The sequence below is a fragment of the Arvicanthis niloticus genome, chromosome 3, assembly GCF_011762505.2.
Source record: "Arvicanthis niloticus isolate mArvNil1 chromosome 3, mArvNil1.pat.X, whole genome shotgun sequence".
Taxonomy (NCBI): Eukaryota; Metazoa; Chordata; class Mammalia; order Rodentia; family Muridae; genus Arvicanthis; species Arvicanthis niloticus.
This window is the reverse complement of record NC_047660.1, coordinates 93,441,409-93,463,980: the sequence shown is the minus strand read 5'-3', so window position 1 is coordinate 93,463,980 and position 22,572 is coordinate 93,441,409. Positions and strand designations below refer to the sequence as shown.

The 22,572-nt window shown below is 43.7% G+C and overlaps 1 protein-coding gene across 2 annotated transcripts; it reads right to left on the bottom strand.

Moving 5' to 3' along the window:
* Window positions 1–235: 235 nt before the first annotated feature.
* Window positions 236–9,969, bottom strand: Kctd6 (potassium channel tetramerization domain containing 6). Of its 2 annotated transcripts, none has more exons than XM_034498964.2 (3): window positions 9,607–9,969; window positions 3,584–3,655; window positions 236–1,622 (listed from the first exon to the last, which is right to left on the bottom strand). In XM_034498964.2, exons 2-3 carry the CDS (start codon window positions 3,608–3,610, stop codon window positions 936–938), a joined length of 714 nt encoding a protein of 237 aa, XP_034354855.1. In that variant the 5' UTR covers window positions 3,611–3,655; window positions 9,607–9,969; the 3' UTR covers window positions 236–935. The 2 variants fall into 2 exon arrangements, with proteins under 2 accessions (XP_034354855.1, XP_034354856.1); XM_034498965.2 differs by lacking the exon at window positions 9,607–9,969 and adding an exon at window positions 7,806–9,478.
* Between the last annotated feature and the right edge of the window lie 12,603 nt (window positions 9,970–22,572).

The window sequence follows — 22,572 nt, the reverse complement described above, 5'->3', positions numbered from 1 at the left end:
AAAACCTGTAATATTCACCGTAAACCCTATCTGAAAACAGTTTGCACTCTCTAGACAAAACTGCTTATCACTGGTTACACAGCTGGCTTTACAAACTACAATCTAAGGTTCCACTGGGTCCTATCAACTCTACAACAAATGTGCTATAAATAGTTTAATTGGGACATAAACAATGCATACTTTCAACAAAGAATATGATTTTCCTCTTATATAGCAATAAATACAACCCTTGATGTTCATATTCCATTTTTTATTAGATTTTTCTTTCCTGGTAGACAGTACCCTTGGGAATGAAACTGTACCAGGCATAAGGTTTCTACCACAGGGACATTTTGTATTGAGAATCCAATATAAATATTTCTAGTCAGACATTTCCATGGCTACAGATATTTGGTTGCTTGATTTATATGCATAGAAAGAAACAGTTGTCAAAACTGTAGAAAGCAGTCCTTAACAAGTACCTTTAGATGACTGGCCGGTCTTCTTTTACTACTACAATACTGCCTACTGCTCTGGAAACTAGGTCACCCTACGTGATATTCCGATTTTTCTCAAAGACATCATGAATACCCTCTTTAATCTTTCATCCCTATATTTTTAGCCTTCCAGTCGAGTCAGGGACCATGTTATCAGAAATCATTTTAGCACTGTTAAGGGTAGATTATATACCATAATGATTTTCAGATCTCTTTTTTATAAAAAAAGGTTTCTAGAGACTCTGAACAGGCACATGCATACTTGGGTACAAACAGGGAGGAGACTGCTCACACTTGAAACTTCCTTCTGGTCCTCAATGCCTTCAAATAAATACAAATACTGAAGAAGAAAAAAAAAAAAAAAAAAAAAAAAAAAAGAGGGCCCACACTGGAAACACCAGTCTCTTCCATGTCCCAAAACGTGAGCTTGCCGGAAGTTCTCTGAGGGCTAGCCACAAGTCAGTCGTCCGTTTTGCGGGCCAGTCTACAGAAAGTCCAGTTGTGCTCTACTGTGTTCTCATTGGCCCGCTCGCTCATGTGATGCACCCGAGTGTTGCGGATCGTGAAGCCTTGCTTTGTGATGTATTCCATCAGGTGAACCCGGAGAGAAACTTCCTGGTGGTAATCGCACGGTCCAAAGGTGAAGGAGACCTGGCAGTCTCTGGTGTCCATCATGTGCTTATTCCACTTGGTAAAATAGTTTGAGATGCCTTCCAGTAAGGAATGGACCTTGGTGGTGATGGTTAATTGGGTTATGATGACGGCCACAGGATTGGAATACTTAGAAAGCTTCCGAGTACTAGACAGCTCTACAACTTCTTCAAAAGTATCCATAGGATACAAAGGCTTGGGATCATTGAGACACTGGATCAAGGGTTCGATCTGGTAAAAATCGGCCTCTTTCCGAAGCAGGTCAAACTCCTTAAAATCCAGGGGCAGTGTCAATTCTGAAGTCCGTAAGAAGTTGAGGACGTAGCGGAAAAGTGGTCCATCTCGATCAATGAAGTAATTGCCTTGAGGGTCTCGGGCTGTGGGGAAGTCACCCCCAAACATAGCTCCAAGCATAGAATCCGGGTAGCGTGTCAGCGTGGTAAGAGACGTCGTATACAAGTGTCCGCCTACATTTAATGTGACTGGGTCAGTCATCTGCAATTTTTAAAAATCTAATTAATTACCTGAAACCTTAAAATCTTAATTAACAAATTAAGAAAACCAACACTAACAAGCAAAGCACAAACCCTTTCAAACTAGTATATCTGGCAGCATTAGGGGACAAAATGGCTTTACTTCCAATTATAAAACCCGCCCAAGAGAAGGGCTTCAAAATTTGCTTTCAAACAGAATAAATCTAATCCTTCAAATGTTTACAACAAGCCTGCCAGGTGTGACCTTTGGTGTCATACAGTGAAGACCAGAATCTGATGAGCTTTTTGGGTCACATCTGCCTGCTTCTACTTCCCTAGTGCTGAGATTAAAGGTGTGTGCTACCACACTTAGCAAAACCTTCAGTTTTTTTTTTTTTTTTAATTTAACATAAGCTAGAATATAAAAATAATCAGATAATGTAATGATAATTAATTTAGGGATTCTGTTGGGTTTCACGAGATCTAATTTTTTTTTGTTGTTTGGAGACAAAGTTTCACATAACTTAGGCTGGCCTCACACTCACTGTGTATAGCTAAGGATGGTCTAGAATTCCTGATTCTTCTGCTTCTGCCCACTGCTAGGACAGTGCTGAGATCACAGGTGTACACTGTCACACCCAGCTGTGAATGAATATATGTATGTATATATATATATAATATGTATATTATATATATTATATATGTGTGTGTGTATATATATATTATATACATATACACACACACATACATTTATCTTAAGTGTCTGTGTTGCCTGTGTGCATGTATGTGTACCTCATTTGGGCCAAGGATATGGCTCTAGGAACTGGGAGTTACTGGTGGTTGTGAGTCATTGAGTAGGTGCTAAGAACCAAACCCAGGTCCTCTGCAAGAGCCTAAGTGTCCCTAACTTCTGACCCCTCTCTTCAGACCCAAAATGTATTTTAGAAACAAAAATTTGTTTAGAATCAATCTTAGTAATGTTTTCCAGGGAAGCAACAGTTTCTTCTTTTCTGGCTGTTGTTGTTGTGACAGTATCTTACTATGCACATAAATCAGGCCAGAAACTCATTCTACCTCTTAGGTGCTGATATTACAGGCCTGTACCACCACGCCCAGGGAATAACTTCCAAACACTAAATTAAAATACGTGATTTGGTGAACCCAATCTAGCCCATCTTCTAAACCCAAACTACCACATGCCAAAGGGCTGGGAGCAGCTTTGAAATGTCGTATGTGACTGTGTATTCATTTATAACATTAATGCTGTAATCTGACCTTTAATTCTGAGAAGCAAGCTTCTCAAAATAACACACCTTCAGCTTTAGAAATCCTATTTAAGAAAATACAAGAAATGGTCTTCAGGTACCAAGAAAGCTAAATATGTCTTACCCGATAAAGAAGAAAATAGGGAGACACGGACACATGTGAGAACTGCATGGGAGAAGAAACACTTTCTAACTATTTATTAATCCCTTTACCACAATAAAGCAGCCTCCATTTCAGTATCCATGGGCCCTTTAAGCATCACCATCCCATGAACAGAGAATTTAAAAAGCAATATACACCAAAGACGGAAACATCATGGTGCATCTAAAGTCTGTGACTACGAATAGTTACTAGGAGCAGGAGAGACGTCAGGAGTTAAAAGCTATTTGCTAGTACAGTGGACCTGAGCTCCACTTGGGGTGGCGCGCAGCAGCTCCAGGGGATCAGACGCCCTCTTCTGGCCTCTAAGGGCACTGCATGGACTGCTTCCCCCACACATAATAATAATAAAAAAAAAAAGGTTATTTGGAGACTATGCATTGAGTCCTCCACTAAAACATCAAACCAAATAAAAATGCCCTTCCCCAAATACATCTATGAAAATTAGATAAAGCTGGACAAATTCATAATATTCATCCTTTTAAGATAAGCCTATGAATGTGCGAAGAGAAAGACATCAAAATTCTTGGCCAGCCTTCAAAGTGAAGAAGCACTCACCATATAGCCCCAGTCTCCATTATCCATCTGCTCCAGCACTGCGTCCTCAGGAGCCCGGGAGCCAGGAAAACTCTAGGAGAAACGAACGCATGCCGGTGAAATGGAGAATAAATGCTGTTCTGCCAGATGTAGTTAGTCAAACCTCACCAAAACTGTTCATATAGGGCCAACTAGAACCTACAGCAGGCCAGAGATACGGGAAGGAAACCATGCCATGCTCTGTCCTTACCTCGGGAGCCCACCGGGCACAAAGAACTAGCCTACACTGGGAGAGAGAGGAAGACATCATTCAGATGCTGTTATCTGGGCTGACAAGATGGCTCAGTAGGTAAAGCCACTTGCCTGACAACCTGAGATTGATCCCTGGGACCCTCATGGTGGAAAAGAAAACTGACTTCCACACCTGTCCTCTGACACTCATTCCCATGCACCCACACACACGAAATAAATGTCATAAAAAAAGTTTACAGATTTTGTCACTCCCCCAGAGATGTAATTTTTACATTTTCAGAGAACATCCTGATTAGGTCAATGACCTTCATCAACAATTTTTGATCTTCATCAAACAGGTCATATGAGGGAAAAGGAGGGACATTCCTGTGGATCAGCATGCCAGCTGTATAAACTAAACATCTCGGTAAAAGCATTTAAAATCACGAGCTTCAAAAGTAACAGTCATTTTCCAAGAGAAACACACCAGAATATTATTATCTTATAAAAAAGTCAAGCTTTTAATAATGAAGTTTTTCTCTTTGTACATAAAAACAAACAGGAACCAATTTAAATGACAAACTGTTAAGGCACAATTTGGGACAAAAAAGAACCTTACAGAGCTGGCTGAGGGTCACTCAGCCAGCACCATGGAGAGCCAGTTTTAGGCCACTGGCAAATGCCCGTGTACTAATGATGCCAACTTCAATCTGTTTTTATCTACAACTCAGGGGCATGCCAGCAGCTGCCCAGCTACTGAACTGCTTTCATTAGTTCCCTCTATCACAGGCTATTCCCCAAACCAACCTGCTAAGAAAACTACAGAGCAGATTTCAAAATAGCTAGCAAAGAAGGCAAGAAACATGGACCTGCCAGTATTCACCCAGGAAAGTCACTAGCTTAGTATGTGGTCTTTGAAGATCCGTTTATCCCACTTTTAGAGGAATCTGGCCCCCATTTCCAGAACAAGAACAAGCCCTGGCCACAGAAGATCACAAAGGCTCTTTCTCAAAAGGTCACTCAGGCATGTAGAGAACATTTGCATAGCACAGCAGGGGCTGAAATCAGAGCCTGCAGCAGCTATTTCTCCACCTTTACAAATTCTTCAAAGCAAACAAGCTAAAAGGTGGCCCCTAGGAGAGGCGGTCAGCTGCCTTTCTCTACTCCAGGCAGCCGGCTGCAGGCGGACACAGACAGGCCTGCGCACTGTAGTGAGACAGAACAAATGTAAAGCCAGAGCTACTGGGATACCTTTTCATCCCTCTGACTTACTCCACAAACCCCATCGGATATAAATGGAAGAAATGAGCCTTACCAATGTGTCGGTTCCACTACAGATGACAATGCATCAGCAATGGAGGAAATTATAGGCAATTCCCATACTCAAAGCATTCTTTCCTAACTGCCTCAATAATCATTCAGCCAAAATTTATGTAAGGTCCACTATCACAGGGCAGGGGAGCCCATGTAAAATCTAGATCACAGGAATAAGAAAGTGTAACACTGACGCTGGTGGAGTTTCAATATACAAAGGAAGGCAATATGCAACAACTGAAGTCCACAATATAATTCCAAAGAGCTATGTAACAGGATCAACTGGAGGAGCTCTAAGAGGAAGACACCTAAACTCCAAATGGGAAAATGGAGGGCTTTAGCAAAGAGCTCGTTCAGTGAACAGCTGAAAAAAAAAAAATGCCCAACCTGAGAAGAGACTCTAGAATCAAGCAACATTTTAAATAGGCAGGGATGGAGCAGCATTTCTGCTTGTAAACATACACAGACACACACACACACACACACACACACACACACACCCTTTAGAGTTATAAAATAAAGAGGCAGGATAGACCACAATACTTGCTCACAGCCCACATCTGCAGAATACCTGGCTTGTGTTTACAGACTCCCAGCCTAGATTTTTACAAAAGCTCCCTCCCGAGGTAGAAATTCAAAGAACAGAATCCAAAAACCAAACAACTGAAAAGCATCAACTTTAGACTTCCCATAACCAACTATTAACCCTATCCACCTAGCACTTTATTTACAATTGAACAAAAACTTGGGCTACTCATAATGAGCCTGTAAAAATTCCTACCACTAAATAAAAATGGCAGTAACCTATTCATTATCTCGAATGATGGCTGCTGTTCCATCTTAAGCGACAGAAAGAATTCTAGTTCATGAGCAAATGACTAATAAAGGGAAGCCCAAAAACACACATACACACACACATACACACACACAAAATCAGACAGCTCTTATGCCAGTACTAACCTTTCATGTTTATGTCTTCATGCCTAAATCAAAACATGATAACTACTCGTGCAATCATCAAAACAAACGATCAAAAAATCTGATGTTTCTGTATCTTTTCTACAGCAAAAGCCAAGGTCTGACTAAAACATATAACAAACTTCAAGCTTAATAATTTAGGAAAGTAGTCATTTGAATATGTATATAATTTTTATTTATTTATTTGTATGGGTTGGAGGCTGGGGATGGTAGGTAATGATGTACACCTTTACTAGGAAGCTAGCTCCATGATCCAAGCCCAGGTTTGTTTGTTCTTCCTCTTCCTCATCCTCTTCCTCTTCCTCCTCCTCTTCTTCCTCTTCCTTCTCCTTCTTCTTTTTTGTTTTTCAAGACAGGGTTTCTCCGTATAGCCTTAGCTGTCCTAAGAAACACATTCTGAAGACCAAGCTAACCTCGAACTTAGAACTCAGAGATCTGTCTGCCTTTGCCTCCTGGAGTGCTGGAATTAAAGGCATGAGCCACTACCACCTGGTCAAGCCCAGGTTTCTTAAAAAGCACTTCAAGTCCTTATAGTTATATATAAAATACATCAAAATAAAATACTAGTCACTTCCAATATAGGCTAGCAAAATCTATTTTAAAAAATTATATTAAACTGATCATTAATAAAGTCAAAATGGAGGGAACAGTCTTGATTGATTTAAAATTGATATGTGCTCCTTCCTTGTAAACATCTATAGAGAAACATCTAGAAAAAAATCTAGAGAGAAAAAAGGGGGCAAGAGTCTTGCTTATCCAACAGCCAGCTTCTGAGCTGATGCCTATCAGGGACATCTCAGAGATGAACACAATAAAACAGAACCCAGAAGAAAGAATTTCCAGACTAGCTTCAGCTCCGTCCACGGCAGGGGTCTCTGGGAGCACTAACATTCATTTCCTTTTCATGTTCTCTCCAGTCCTGCACAACCTCCATCGGAGGGCTTAACGAGAAGTTTAAATAACCACAAGCTGGCGACAGAAGGCCTTCAAGTGGGCATCAAACAGGCCTATTTTACTTGAGAGAAACATGTAATGTTGCATAAAATGTGTGAGACATTCCTCTTAAATTTCCTTCAATGGTGTTTCCTTCCAAGTGACTTCCCTTACTAAAGATCTTTCTTAGAGCCATGACTACAACAATGTCTATAAAGTTCAGAGAAAGTCGTTCTGACTTTGTAAGAGCAGTTTACCTGAAAATACCTGACTTTTGATTCAAATAAAGTTATGGTCCTCAAGACTATCATCATGCTTGAACTTCAAAGGTCATTTGTAACTGACGTATAAACTCTGACAGTATGTTAGCAGGTAGTTAAGAAAAACATATCCTGAAGAATTTCTAGAAGCCTAAAAAGAAGTTACTAATTTACTGACCTAGCGTATCTGAAGAAAGCACAATCCAGTAAGTTAACAACTTAACCCGTGAGAACCCCTAACCACAGCATAGCTGCACTAGGGGTTACGATAAGACAGCACAGACATTCTAGACCCACTTCTGCTATTTACTGACTAAGGAGCTCCGGAGCAAAATTCCTCCTCCCATGTTAACAGTCTATAAGCCGCAATGTTAACCTTCAGATCTGAAGAGGTAATGATACGACTGTGGTCACTTCCTTCCCAGGGTTTCTGGGTAGCCCTTCCAAGTGCTTTTCTATTGAAACCTTTGTGCCTGGTATCCCAAGATGAAGACTCGGTAAATTTTCCCTCTCCACCTAATACTTACCTTCCAAGTTGCCTTTGTACTGAGTTTCTCTGTTCCTGGAAACGTGGGAGTTTGAAAGTGAAATACTTTTTATAGTAATTGGTTCAGTGGCATCTCCAGGCGTCTTCTGAGTTAATATCCACATACAGGCCAGCACAAGTAGCCAAGCGCACAAGGATAATGGGGTTATAAAGCTAAATTACCGCTAACTAAACCCCTCTCTCAACCACGTGGGTTAGAAGAAAGGAGACGTAGGCAAAAAGGAGAAAGTCTTACAAGAAACTATGAACCTTCTAATAGCATCGAACCAGATGACTCTCCAGCTATAGTGCTGTCAGAGTCAAAAATCATAAAATTCTACTTCCCCTCAGTTTCCACTAAAATGAGGTGTTATGACCTTCTCCAAAGTAACCACACCATTTAAACACAATAGAGGTAAAACTGGCTGACAGGGCAGTGAGGAGTGGTGCTCTGGAGTCATGTGCAGCAGGCCAGCAAAGGACTATGAGAACCTGAATGTATTGCTCTTTCCTACTGGCAGCACAAAAAAAAAAAAAAAAAAAAAAAAGGAGCTATGTCAGACACAGCGGGCAAACATGGAGGTGAAGGCCTGTCTGTGCTCCCAATTCATCCCAGCCCTCCTTTTCCCGGAGTTCCCTCAGCAGTTGTGATAGGAAAAACTAAAGGTAGAATGATGTCCAGCGCTCACAGAGACAAACAGACACGTGAGCTCTAGGAACTTCTAGAAAGCATGACTCAGGGTTGTCTCCAAGATAAGCAGAACATACACATGCGTGCCCCGTTTAAAACAGACCCCAACTATTAAAATCCAAGATACAACGATGGATTCATAGGAGTGACCCTAAGACTGCTTTTCATGCTATTGTTTCAGCTACAATATGCTTTAAGAAAATTAGAAACACAAAACTTAACTATGGTATCATCTATGGTTATCTTTCTACCTACGGCATTACAAAAAACTAAGAATCCGTGTGGGTCCCTGGTTTTCATCCAAAGGGGGATTCTTCCACCCTACCTACCTGCCTACTTAGACCTTTACTCTTTTGAAAACACTTCTGGATTTAGGCCTGTGCTACCCCAACATCAATCCCATACTAGAATATTTGCAACAGTGGAAAAAGATGAGCCTGCCAAGGGGACTACATTGGAGACAGTTGCTTAGGCTATCCCAAACATTCTTAGCCAAACCAGGTCACCCCGGTCTATTGGTCAGCATCACGAAATCCTGCAACCAGGTTTATCAACTTGCTGTGTGAACTGGTGCACAGAACAGAAACATGACAACTTCGGCAGAATATCCAAACAGGATCTCAGTCACGTTTCGTTTCCCTGTCCCACCCCCAGACACAGCCTCCGCTGCCATCGCCCAGCAGGTGCTGCAGGGGCTCCCCACGACCTCGCCAAGGATCGCCTCTGACACCCAGCACTAAAACGCCAGTGACAACCCGAAATCCCAGTAAAAAGCTACAATCTGTGCAGAAAACCCAAAAAGCAGGGCTGTAAACTAGGGCAGTGGAGGCTAATAAGCACCACTCCCCCCCAAAACAACCCTTTGCCCCGCAGAGCCCACCGGTCTCCACTCCGCGGTCGCCCGCAAGCCAAGCCCGGCCGGCCACGCGCACAGAGCCCCGAACCCGAGCCGGAGCCCGAAGCCCGCTGCGGCCGCGCGTCCCCGATTTCCCCGCCCAGGCCCCGCCGCGGGCTCGTGCCAGCCCGGGGACGCGCGGCCGCCACCCGCCGTTCTCCTCAGCCCGACTTCCCGCAGCCCTGGCCCCGCAGGCCCCGCTCCGGCCCCACTCACTGCGCGAGCGCGGAGGCGACCCGCCCGGGAGACGCCGGCGGCCCGAGAGCGCGAGCGCAGGGACTAGCGAGCCCGCGCCCCGCGGCGGCAGCGGCGGCGGCGGCGGCGAAGAGGACGACTGAGCCGGCGCCCGGAGTTGCGGCTCCAGCTGCCCGGCGCGGGCGGCGCCTTCTCAGCAGAGTCGCGGCGCCGAGAGCGCGGACGCCCCCTATCGGCGGCGCGGGGCGAAGGCCGGGAAGCCGGACCTCCGTGGGCACTCTGGGCGCTGCCGGGTCGGCGTGGTCAGGCGGGCTCTGCAGCAGTCCCGAAGCCCCGCCTCCGGCCCGTTCCTATCCCCGCCCCGCCCAGGACTCCCTCGCGGAGCTCCGCCCAGGCCCCGCCCCTAACTCCCTTCAGCATTCAGACAGCCCTCGCGGCCGCCAGCGGTCTCTTCTCTGCTTGCCCGGGACGTCGCCTCCTCCGCAGCTGTTTCTCCTCAGTTGTTTCCACTAAGTTGATAGACCTCATCGTATGCAGGGCTTGGAGAGTACAGCAGCCACCCAGATCAAGGCGAGTTCCAAGACTCAAGAAAGCAGCCAGTAGACAAAATAAGACAAGTTCGAATCCTGGTGGGAGCAGTCCAATAAGAAGGCTGCCTTGGGGAATAAGGGAAGAGGGGCTCCTGCTTTCAAATGTGACGATCTGAGATATATATATACTATATAAGGCCAGAGCCGTTCCTGGCCTTATATATAATGGCAGGCTGTTCTGTAAAGTAATGGCTTGGAAGGCCCACCTATCCGGCCTTTGAGGCAGCGAAGAGCAGCCAGTTAGAAGGGCATTGCTAACTAACATCATCCTGTATTAAACCTCTGAGGAGCTTAGCCTGGATGGGATTGGCAAGGATAACGTCCTCACTTCAGGAAGGACACCAAGGCTGCAGAGCTAATTGGACTCCATGCATAGACAAGTTCCAAAAGCCATTTACTTCTAGCTGGCTGGATCACAATCCACTTCTACATGGATGAAAAACCACTGGCCTTAGAAACTCACCTGGGCCGGATATGATAAAAGTAGTGCACACCCTAAATCTCAGCACTTTGAAACAGAGGCATGCAGGTCTCTTGTGAGCTCAAGGTTAGCCTGGCCTACATAGCTAGCTCTAGGACAGCAGAGGCTACATAATGAGACCCTTTTTCAAAAGAACAAAACAAAAACTCACTTGGTTTACACATCTGCATGTTTGCGAAGTGGTTCTGAAATCTAGTTTTTATAAATATGATCATCATCTAATATTCTATTTTTCTCCAAAAATCAAATTGGCAGGTTAAATAAGCAATGTGGATTTTAACGTGATGAATGTCTACGTTGACATCTAAGTGGGGATACAAATTAAGTAAAAATACAGGAAAATGCTTCTGCAAATGAGGTACACAAAATAATACATACAGTATCCTAATGTTGATTTTTTTTTCCTGTTTATGTTTGTTTGTTTTGAGTAGCCTGGCTGCCCTGGAACTCACTCTGTAGATCAGGCTGGCCTCAGACTCAGAGATCTGACTGCCTCTGCCTCCCAAGTGCTAGGATTAGAGGTGAGCACTACCACTTCCTCACCCACCCAACCCATCCCTCCCAACCCCCACTAACATTGGTTTTTTTTTTTTAAAGGAGTATACATAGACAAAAAATTTTGATAAATAAAACATTGAACATGGTATTCCAAAGTAATAGGATAGGATACAAGTGTCAGTAACTTCTAAAAAGATTTTCTCAAAAATTATGTGTATAGATGTTTTGCTTGCAATGTATGGAAGATGCTACCTGTGCTACCTTCAATTCCTGTGCAGGCCAGAAGATGACGTTGCATCCCTTGGCACTAATCTTATAGATGGCGTGCTTAGCTACTATGTGGTGCTGGGAATAGAACCCTGGTCCTCTGGCAGAACAGCCATCTCTCCAGGCTCCACTTATTGCTTCTTAATGTTCTTCTGAATTTAATTTGTTTTCTACAATATGTGGATAGTGGACTTACAGCCAGAAAAATACAATGAGTATGGATGTTTGTCTTTGTGGTAGTAAAGACTGAGTCCAGGACAATACAAACTAAACACTCTCTGTGCTGCTAAAATATACCACTTGTCCAACAGTGTATTCTACAAAAAGAAAACATAGAAATCACTGAAGATCAACATCACTAGGATTTGGTGTCACTACAATTGAATTGCTCTTGGTTTACTGGTATCTCTGGAAAAGTCACCTCCCATATTTCTCCAAATAAAGACCATTTATTTATTATTTATTTGTTTATTTATTTATTTATTTTAAGACAAGGTTATCACCAAGTAGACCAGGCTGCCTTCAAAGTCACCGAGATATTCTTGCCTCCTGAGTGCTGAGATCAAAGGCTTGCCCCACCATGCTTGGGTAGGTCTGATAATTCGTGTCTTAAAGGTTATATAGATATTATAAATTACATTTTCAAATTTATAGCTTAATAAAGTCACTTTAATTTTTGTATAATAACATCTTACTCAGCAAACTTAACTCTTAGTTTTAATAAGACTAGAGGTGTGTTTAGATTTTTTTCTATAAATAACCACAGAGTCTAAATATAGTGACCGTTCATAGCTCCTACCTAGTCTTTATCTATTTTTTTTCCTTTTTATGTTGACTAAGTTCACCCACATTGAGCTAATTCCACCTGTGACAACAGACATCATTAACTGGATCTTTTGCTCCTAACATGTCATCAGTAAATATGGTGGTAGCTATCACTTCTGACAGAGAAACCTTTATAGAGTTAGGGAGCATTTGCTTTGCTATGAATGGATGCTAATATAACGAGTTCCACTCTTGGGTTGATAAACCATCCATACTTTCTTGATGGTGTATTAGTTTTTCACTATATTCCTGGATTCTGTTGGCTAATTTTTTATTTAGGATGTTGGCTTCCGTAGTTATGAAAGAGATGGGCCTATTTTCTATATTATCCTATATTTGTGTGGTTTGAGAGTCTTAAATTAAGACATGATTATGTGCAGCAGAGCGACTTCTCTCCGACTGGGGTTCTCTGTAGTTCTGTTCTTCCATAAACCATCCAGAGCTCCTGGTTTAGGAGACTGAGGATGGAAAGATTACACTGGAAAGTGTTTTATTCTGGACAGTTCAGGTTTGTCAGCCTATGGGGGAACACTACCTTCAGGCTGACAAATCCTCACCCACACACCCACACTGCACTCAGTGTGATTCCTGGGCTTCTGTTTTCCTGGTAGCCCCTAGGTATCAAGGTACCTGTGGTGAAGAGAGTCTGGATGGTCTTGTTTGCCCTACAGCTGGGTAGCCTGGGAGAGTTTGTTACTATGGCAGCTACAAACACTACAGGAGGGAATCCAGACCAACAGGCTGTGGAGAAGACAAAGTGATAAAGAAAGCCACAGCTAGTGAACTTGAATGTGGAATTCAGTCTGCCATTCTGAGTCTTGCCCCACTGATGGCTCATGGACCTCACTTCCCATGTGTCAGAGGATGTTATGTCTTCAACTGAGCTCCCAGAATCCCTCCTCTACTGCTCTGGATTTGTGTGCCTTAAACTGTCCTTTCTAACTAAGGTGGCTAATAAATTCTCTCTTCTGGCCAGGACTCTCAGGGTCCATTCCTATATGGAGCCCTTTGGCCTCTCTGGATTGAGCTCTTACACTGTGCCTCTCAGGACTCATCCTGACGCTGACCAGCAGACCTCTTTTTTGACCTCGAGTCCCCTCCCTTTATTCTTTTGCTATACATCTAGCTCCTATACAGTTAGTTATCTCTTGCCTGGCGACAAATCATCTCAAAATACAGGGGTTTACAGCACCTGTTCATCACTTATAGTTTCTGGGTCAAGAGTTGGCAGTTCAACTGTCACCAGGGTCTACGGTCATCTGAAAGACTACAAAATCTACCCCCTTATTCATGTGACTTTAATCACAGAGCATCAGTTCCTTGTCACATGAGCCTCTCCTGACAAATGTCATTAACTGACTCTCAAAAGTGGCATGCCTGTGTGGCATGGTCTCACAAACCAACCATTGTACAGTATAAGGCATGCAGCAGGCAGCAAAAGGTCATTAGAGCCTGCTCTGCAGTCTGCCATGACTGCTCTAAGGATTGGTCTCACCTTCCTACCATACAGATGAGGGGTAAGAACATCATGAAAGCCACTGGGGCTCGGTATGCGAAGGGAGCTTTATACCCATCTCTGCTTAGCTGGTTTCTCCTCTCCCACACCCCACCATTTGCCACACCACCCCCAGCTTCATCCTTGATAACTGCAAACCAAACCAGACTCTCCCACCATCCTCCAACCTCCTCAGCCCCCACTCAGCTCAGCAAATGGCACCACTGTCCCGCCATCTGCCCAAACCAGCAGCTTTGAGTCATGCCTGCTCCTCCCTCCCCCTCACTTCCCAGTGCCAGGAAGCACAGGCCTGCCAAGTCTCCCCCTAAGCATAGCCAGGATCCATTTCTCCTCATCTCTCCTCCTCCCTCTTCCCATGCACCACTGATTGTGCTAGGCCATGCCACCAACAGTTCCATTGTGGACATCTGCAGAAGCCCTCTCTCTGACCTCCTTCATTTTTCTCGCCTCACATCCCCCTCTGTCCCTCTCTCTTTGGTGTGAGTCACCTACACAAAGCTGCCTGTGTCACCCTGCCCGCTTTACACTCCCGCAGTGGTTCCCCAGACCTAGCTCCCTATGGCGGAATCTGGTCCCATTCACCCATCCAGCCTCATCCTCCCCATCCTTTCTTCTGGTTGGGCCCTTGCCTCTCTCACAGTTCAGTTGCTAACACCTACAGCCCATGTGTCCATGTCAGGGACATCATAGACAAATCTGCTGTCTCCTTTGTCCAGAACACAGTGTCCTAGCCTTTGAACTTCTGTTTATGTCTTCTCCCTTCATCATGTGGTCACTTGCTGACCTCCCCCAAGAGTCTCAGAAGTCTCAGGTCCTGAGCTATAAGTTATTGCACGGGACCTGCCTTCCATCTTTTTGCCCCTCCTTTTCAGTTGGACTGTGAACTCCCGAAAGACAAAAACTGCATCTGTGTGATGTAGCACCATACAAAAAGAATAAGCCACACAAGTGCCCAGTACTTAGCACATACTCAACAGTCACATGACAATTTGGGACATTCTCTGCCTTGCTGTTTTTTCTCAGGTGCCTCACACTCTAGCAGAGGAGACAGTGTTGATTTCATTAGATGAGTCCTGGGACAACCCCCCTACCACGACCACCACCACACCTCCACCACCTCTACCCAGCACTTCCAGATCTACCCTTCCCTTCCCTTTGTTCATTCGGCTAACTCCTTATTCATTCATCAGCAATGTGGACTGCCAGATTTAGCAAATGAAGACAGGACACTCAGTTCAATTTGGAGTTGAGCTAAACAACCTTTTTAATATAGGTATGCCCAAGCATTGTGCTAAATACATCTCGTCTTTTGGCTGGCAGCCACATCAGGAATCAGCATCACTGCAAAACCTGGCAGCTTGGCTAACAATGGTGATAGAGATGAAGGGAAAGAAGAAAAAATGGCTCCCCTGCTCACCCTCTACCCCCACCCCAGGCTCCCAAACTAACTCCCGGCATGACCCTCCAAGCACACACTGTGCCTGTGTGTTGATGTCATCTGTTGCCAGTGAGATCTGATAGCCTGGATTCGGCCTTAGTCTTCATTAGGAGCCTCTTTCATAAAGAGCAACAAAGAGAAAGAAGCAAAGAACCCGGCTATAAAGCCCACAAGTGAGTCAAGCAGAGTGTTCTTGCAGGGGACTGCATTCCCCTGTAGCTTTGTGTCTGTCTCTCAGTCCCACCACCCTCCTCCACCTCAGAGCATCTAGGTCCCTGTGAAGCCAAAATGACACAAAAAGAACCTGTCTAGGTCCCTTCCATTTCCCAAGTCAGCTACATGAGGATTAGAATGGCAGGCTCCGTGGGGAGCAAGGCCTTGAAGATGGCAATGTGGGGCGGCTCTCCCAGAGGTAAGCCTGTGGGGCCAAGCTGCTATGGAAATCCAGGAGAGTAACCAGATGGCTCAAGCCACACTCTCACAGTGACTCACAGGACCTCCTACAGCCCCCTCAGAACTGAAGGCTCCCTTGGGACTCCAGGAAGCAGAAGCCCCACTAAGGCAGCTGTGCATGAATTCTCTGGACTCAAGATTTAGCTAAGTAGCTTCTGTCTACCCATCAGCCAAGCAAGAAAATCAGCAGCTTACTCTCTGTCTCTCTTTTCCTCCCTCCTTCCCTCCCTAACTCTTCCCTTTCTCCCCTTCCCTTCCCTATCCTCCTTTCCTCTTTATCTCCCTCCTTCCTTCCTCTCCCCCCCCCGCCCTCTTCCTCCCCAACTCTTTCTGTCTCACTCTCTTGCTCTCCCACTCTCTCTTTCTCTCCCTCACCCACCCCTTTTTCCCAGTCTCTTTGTTCCTGGTGTTATGGTTTCACTAACTAAGGTTGGTAAGTGTCCTCTAGCTGTTGGAACTCAGAAATAAATTCCCAAGTAACCCCTTCTCCTTCTCTGGTCCCAGGCCCTTTCTACATTTGTCCCCACCAGCAGGACAGCCTTCTGGTAGAAGGAACCCCATAGGCAGTGGTTTCCAACCCCTTTCCCACTGCCAGCCAAGGAGCCACTTAGGTGAGTTTGACAAGAGTGTTTTTCCTTTTTATAAGATTTCTAATTACCTGCTGTTCCCTGTCTTCTCTTTAATCAGCTTCCAAAACTCTGCGGGGAGCTACAGAACCAGAGAAAGGAATCTGGTTCTCACCAGCATGAGACAAGGCCTGTGGGTGTCCTTGGGTGTCATCATCTCCTTTGCCATTATAACTTTCCATAATTATAGAGAAAGGCCAGGACTCTGAAGATCCGGCTTCTGTCTTTAGCCCCGTGAGTGTCTCCACGTGTCTCGTGGTCTTGATAGGCCTTCCGTGTCACCCAGGGACTAAAGCTGCTTGGTCATAGCATCACCAGCTGGCCTGCAGAAGGCTTGTGAGAACTCCAGATTCTGAGTCTCCTCCCAAGCTGCTCCAAAACCCACACACATGTCGGTCTCACATTTACAGCCTTGCTTTGCCTTCTTGCCCGTCCTTACCCACTGCACGACTGTTAGCCTAGCAAGAATAAGTCCATTTGCACAGTCTGCCCTTGCCTGTTCTTTCCATCCCCTCTCAGGCTTTACCTATCCTGAAGTTCCCTCTTCCTGCCTATGTGCTTACGACCTCCCTCAAGCAGCGAGGGCCACCCATACACGCCGGACACCCTAAATGCAGGGGTTCTACATGACACTGTCACTGTGATCGAGAGTGGCCTTAAAGTACAGATCCTTCAGTCTGTACCTTCTGAGTGCTAGAGTTACAAATGTACACTAGTATGCCCAGTTAAGAAAGTCAGGTACAAGAAGGGGCTCTCTTGATTCCCTAAAGCCATTGCTAAACTCCACATAGAAGAACTGTTCTCTCTTTGCTTCTGCATCCCAAACATGAGGAATCTGAAGAGCTGACTTTGGTAGGTTCTGTCACTTTATACCCTTCTGTCCCAGCACGCTTTCCAAAGTGTTTATTCTTCATCAAACTTATTGTAAAACACTCATGGCTATGGAGCATGAAGACCTAAGTTTGGATCCTCACAGCCCGTATGAAGAGCTGTGTGTGGCAGTGCGTGCTTGAGAGCACAGTGCTGGAGAGGTGGGAGACGGAGGAGGGAGACAGAGGATGCAAACCCCTGAAGCTCACTCACAGGCCAGCCAGTCTAGCCAGACTGATAAGCTTCGGGTTCTATGAGACAACCTGGCTCAAAATAATAAATGCAAACACATCAAAAAGATCATTCACCATGATCAAGATAGCTCTAGTCTAGAGATGCAGGGATGGATCAATATATGCAAATCAATAAATGTTACAAATCACATGAATGCACTCAAGGGCAGAAATCAAACAGTCATTTAGACATCCATAGAAAAGACTCTTGGCAAAAATTCAACACCCCTTCATGTTAAACTTCTGGAGTAACTCAGAATAAGAGGAACATATCTCAACATAATAAAGGCTATAAACAACAAACCTGTATCCAACATCATATTAAAGGAAGAAAAACTCATATAAATTTTCATCAAAATAAAGTCTACTTTTCCAACTATTTTTCAAAAGGCTACTGGCAATATCAACTACAGCAAGAGAAGCAAATAAAAAATACAAGAAACCTAAGCACTTAGTTAGAAATGACATTGTTAGAAATGTGTAGGATACAAAGCCAAGACATAAAAATTAGTGACTTTTCTACATACCAACATACAGAGAAGGAAATCGGGAACCGTTCAATCCATGGTAGTCTCAAACAAAACATCTCAGAATAAACCTAACCAAGGAGTGAAAGTCGTCTATAAGGAAAAGTTTAAAATACTGAAGGAACAAATGAAAGCACACACATGCTTATGGCCATTTGTGAAAATGGCTATCCTATCAAAAGTAACCTATAGATTCAGTGTAATTCCAACCAAAATTCCAAACCATGTTTTGCAGAAATAAAATAAAATGAAATAAGACCTTGTAATTCTACGAAAGACCCCAGAAAGCCAAAGCAATCCTGAGTAAAGAGAGCAGGGCTGGGGCTGGAGAGATGGCTCGGTGGTTAAGAGCACTGACTGCTCTTCCAGAGGTTCTGAGTTCAATTCTCAGCAAACACATGGTGGCTCACAACCATCTGTAATGGAATATATATATATATATATATATATATATATATATATATATATATATATATATTCATATATATATATATATATATATATGAGAGAGAGAGAGAGAGAGAGAGAGAGAGAGAGAGAGAGAGAGAGAGAGAGAACAGGACTGAAGGCAGATGATTTAGTTATATCACCAAGCAATAAAGACAACATAGTATGGGTACAAACATACCTAGATATCAATGAATTAGAATAGAGGATCTAACCAATTCCTCACAATACAGCACCTGATGTACATATTGGACACAAAACAGCATCTTCAACAAATGGAAAACTGGACATTTGTACATAAGAGAATGAGACTAGATAGATCTGTACAACTCTAAATGGATCATGATTCTCAACATAGGACTTGAAACTCTGAAGGTACCTGAGAAGAAAGCAGGGAGTACACTTCAGCATACAGGCATAGGAAAGGACTTTCTGAATGGGAACCCATTTAGGAAATAACAGCCAATGATAACAAATGGGACTGAGTGGCATTAAAAAGCTTCTATACAGCGAGTGAAACTGCCAAGTAAAGCGGTAGACTATATAATGGAAGGAAATCTTTGTCATCTATACATCTGGCAGAGGATTATATCTCAAATGTAGAAGAAAAAAAAAACACAAGAAATTAAATGTCTTAGTTAGGGTTTTTCTGCTGTGAACAGACACCAGGACCAAGACAACTCATATAAGGACAATATTTAATTGGGGCTACCTTACAGATTCAGAAGTTCAATTCATTAACATCAAGGTGGGAGCATGGCAGCATCCAGGCAGGCATGGTGGAAGCAGAGCTGAGAGTTCTACATCTTCATCTGAAGGCTGCTAGGAGAAGACTGATTTCCAGGAACTAGGATGAGGGTATTAAAGCCCACACCACAGTGACACACCTACTTCAACAAGGCCATACTTCCTAATAGTGGCATTCCCTGGGCCAAGTATATTCAAACCATCACACTAAACATCAAGAAAACTAACAACCCAGTAGAAAAAAGTGGGCCATGAAACTGAACCAAAATTTCTCAACTGAGAAATCCAGGGAGATGGTTCAGTGGTTAAGAGCATTGCTGCTCTTGCAGAGACCCGATGCCTCCATATCCAACTACAGAGATAAACACTTGCTCATCTATAGTCACTGCTGCTCTGTTCACAATAGCTAGAAAATGAAATCCACCTAGATATCCATCAGCTGATGAACAGATACACAACGGGATATTGACTCAGCTGCAAAGAAAAGTGAAATTATGAAATTCACAGGAGCTGGAAAATGCTGGACTAAGAAAGACAAATCCTGGTTTTCTTTCTCACGTACAGATCTTAGTTATTTGTTGCTTAGTCTTAGGTATCTGTAGAAGTCAAAAAGCTAGTAAAGGCCCATGAGGGTGGGAAGGGGAAGGAGCTTTAAAAGGGAGTAGAACACAGGCGATGTGTAAGTAGATGGGGAATCTGAGGATGGGGTGGGAGTCAGGGGACGAGTAGAGGATGAAGCTGGGGAAAATGCTTGGGTAAGAAAGTTTAATCAGGGATGGGATGGGGTAGGAAGGAGACGGGTAGAGGAAGGACTAAGTAAACTGAGGGTGTATGAAAAGTCCTAAGGACACCCACTACTTTGTAAGCTAAGTTTTTAAAAATCGAAAAAAGTTTAAATGAAGATAATAATCATGGTAATAATCATCTATACTCTCCCACAAGCTATAGATTATTATTATTACAAAAGCAAAACAAAAAAAAAAATAATGCCAGGCATGAGACACATCAGTATGACCCCCTAAACAGTATAGGTTGACGTCATTTTGGTTGCCTACCAGAACTCAATGGGAAAAGAAATCAATGAGGGACTAATCTGGAAACTATCCTGTTGGCTAGATTTTATAGTTCTGAAAAGTCCAATATGGGCTGCCAGGGGGAAAAGTCATCAATAGTTGGCAAGGCGTGCCAACTGGTGAGACAGTAGCTTGAAAGTTATATAGGGTTAGCCACCCATTGTTTTGTATTGGATTTAAGGGCAAGAGGGAAGCCATGCCTGGTGCTGTAAACCAGGTCAAAAACCCCAGGGCTAGGGAGGTCGTAGGTCATAAGCAACAGAGGGGAATCTATTTGCTAAATGTTGTGAAACTGCCTTCTAATATTGATTTTAATTCCCATCGATCAGAGATCAATGCTGTTCTTGTCCTTGACCCCAGAAGCTTCTTTTTGCAGTGGGCAGAGATTCAAAACTAGTGAAATTGCTAAGAATTAAGATTGTTGCATGTCTCCAGGTGGCAAAGACATGAGGATCTCTGAGTTCGAGGCCAGCCTGGTCTACAGATCGAGTTCTAGAACAGCCAGGGCTACACAGAGAACCCCTGCCTAGAAAAATCAAACCAAACCAAATCAACAAACGAAAAAAAAAAAAAAAAAAAAAAACCCACCACCAACAACAAAAAACCTTCACAAGATACAAGATTGTCAGGCACTCAGCTCTAAACAGGACATTGATCATAAACCCCATCCTCAAGGCTCTGGGAACACCAGGGAAATAGTTTTAAGATGTGCAGGATGGGGATCTGCTGTGAAATGCTGTGTTCAGGACACTACACAGAACATGAGTTCACTCATAAAGTCACAGAAGAGAAGCTATGCTTAGTCACCTGGGCTTAAATCAGTGACATTTCCAAAACGGATGGGGAAGGGACACATGAGGCTCCACCCACTACCTGAGGAGTTATCTGAGGTTAATGGGGGCTGGGGAAGGGAGAGCCATTTCTCTTCAAGGGAGGAGCCACTGGTAAGTTGCCAGTGGGTCAGTAAATAACCCTGCACCTCTGTTTATCTGAGCAACAGTAATCAAAGTCAGTGGTTTGCTTTCTATTTTGTTTTGTTTTTTAAAAGATATGACAATAGGAGGAAGGATGTATCCTGAAGAATTCCAGAGGACGTGGGAAGAGAACAAAAGACCTGATGAGGTGATTCTGATCAAAATACAGCATATACATGTATGAATGTGTCAAAGAATAAACTTTAAACATTATTTAAAAAAAAAAAAAAAGGTGAGGAAACAAAAGGTCTTTCAGAAAGAAATCCAGCATCAGCCTCTTTTTTTTTTTAAAGATTTTTTTTTTTTTTGTAGATATGAGTACACTGTAGCTGTCTTCAAACACATCAGAAAAAGGCATCAAATCACATTACAGATGGTTGTGAGCCACCATGTGGTTGCTGGGAATTGAACTCAGGACCTCTGGAAGAACAGTCAGTGCTCTCAACCATTGAGCCATCTCTCCAGCCCCTAGCATCAGCCTCTTGTCTACACACATGCACACATACGCACGCAAATCCATACACACAAAAAATCCAACACAGAAATTCAGGTTAACCATTGCCTCAGGTCTTCACTTCCTAGATGCTCACTCATCACAGAAAGCTTACATGAAATAAATGTGTGTGCTTTACTCTTGTCAGTCTGTCTTTTGCTACACAGGACAAAAGGAAAGAGAATTTTCCTTCCCTGCAGGCACCTACGCAATAGATAATGTTTATGAAGCTGTCATAGCATAGATGCTGTCACTGTTCCTGGAGCTCCTGAAATAAGGTACAATGGCCATTTTACACCTATTAGAATGTCCTTGGGGATTCTTGATAGTGATGGGGTTGATCTCAAAGGCTAACAGTGGACCCCTTGTCATCTCCGCAAGAAATGAGCACATCCTGAGGTACCGTAACTATAGTAACTGTTGAAGAGCAACGTTTTGGGTTTCCGGCATCTCACACACATACGTCATTTCTCTCCTGTTCTTGACATTGAGTCTGAGATGACTGGGTGAGATCCCAGCTCATTCTCTGCCTCTGCCATCAACACCACAGACCTAGACCCACTTAGAAGCCTGTTGGTCTCAGTTTCTTCAACTGTGGACCGGAATAAACAACTCCTATTCGGTATTGTTACGACAGTCAACAAGGACAATTGAGAAATAGAAAAGTTTGATAATGCAGCGCCTGGCATGAAGTCGGTACACAGCAAATTGGTGGCTCTTATTATAATAACTAATTGCTGTACTACTGATTTGAAAGGATAAATATAGAATTGAAGCCTTGGCAGGCAGCAGGGGAACCGGGCTGAGAGAGGGGCTGATGACTTGACTGTTCCAACCAGACCTCTTGAAACATCCATTTATTGTGGTTGGTCTCTGAATGTTGTCCATGTTGGTAATTGCTATGAATAATTAAGGGACAATGGCTTCCC

Bases quoted from the DNA above. Each gene is read 5' to 3' on its own strand.
- Kctd6 (XM_034498964.2), bottom strand. From the start codon at position 3,610: ATGGATAATGGAGACTGGGGCTATATG. The intron at 1,623-3,583 runs GTGAGTGCTTCT...TAAAAATTGCAG, and splicing joins ATGGAGACTGGGGCTATATG to ATGACTGACCCAGTCACATT.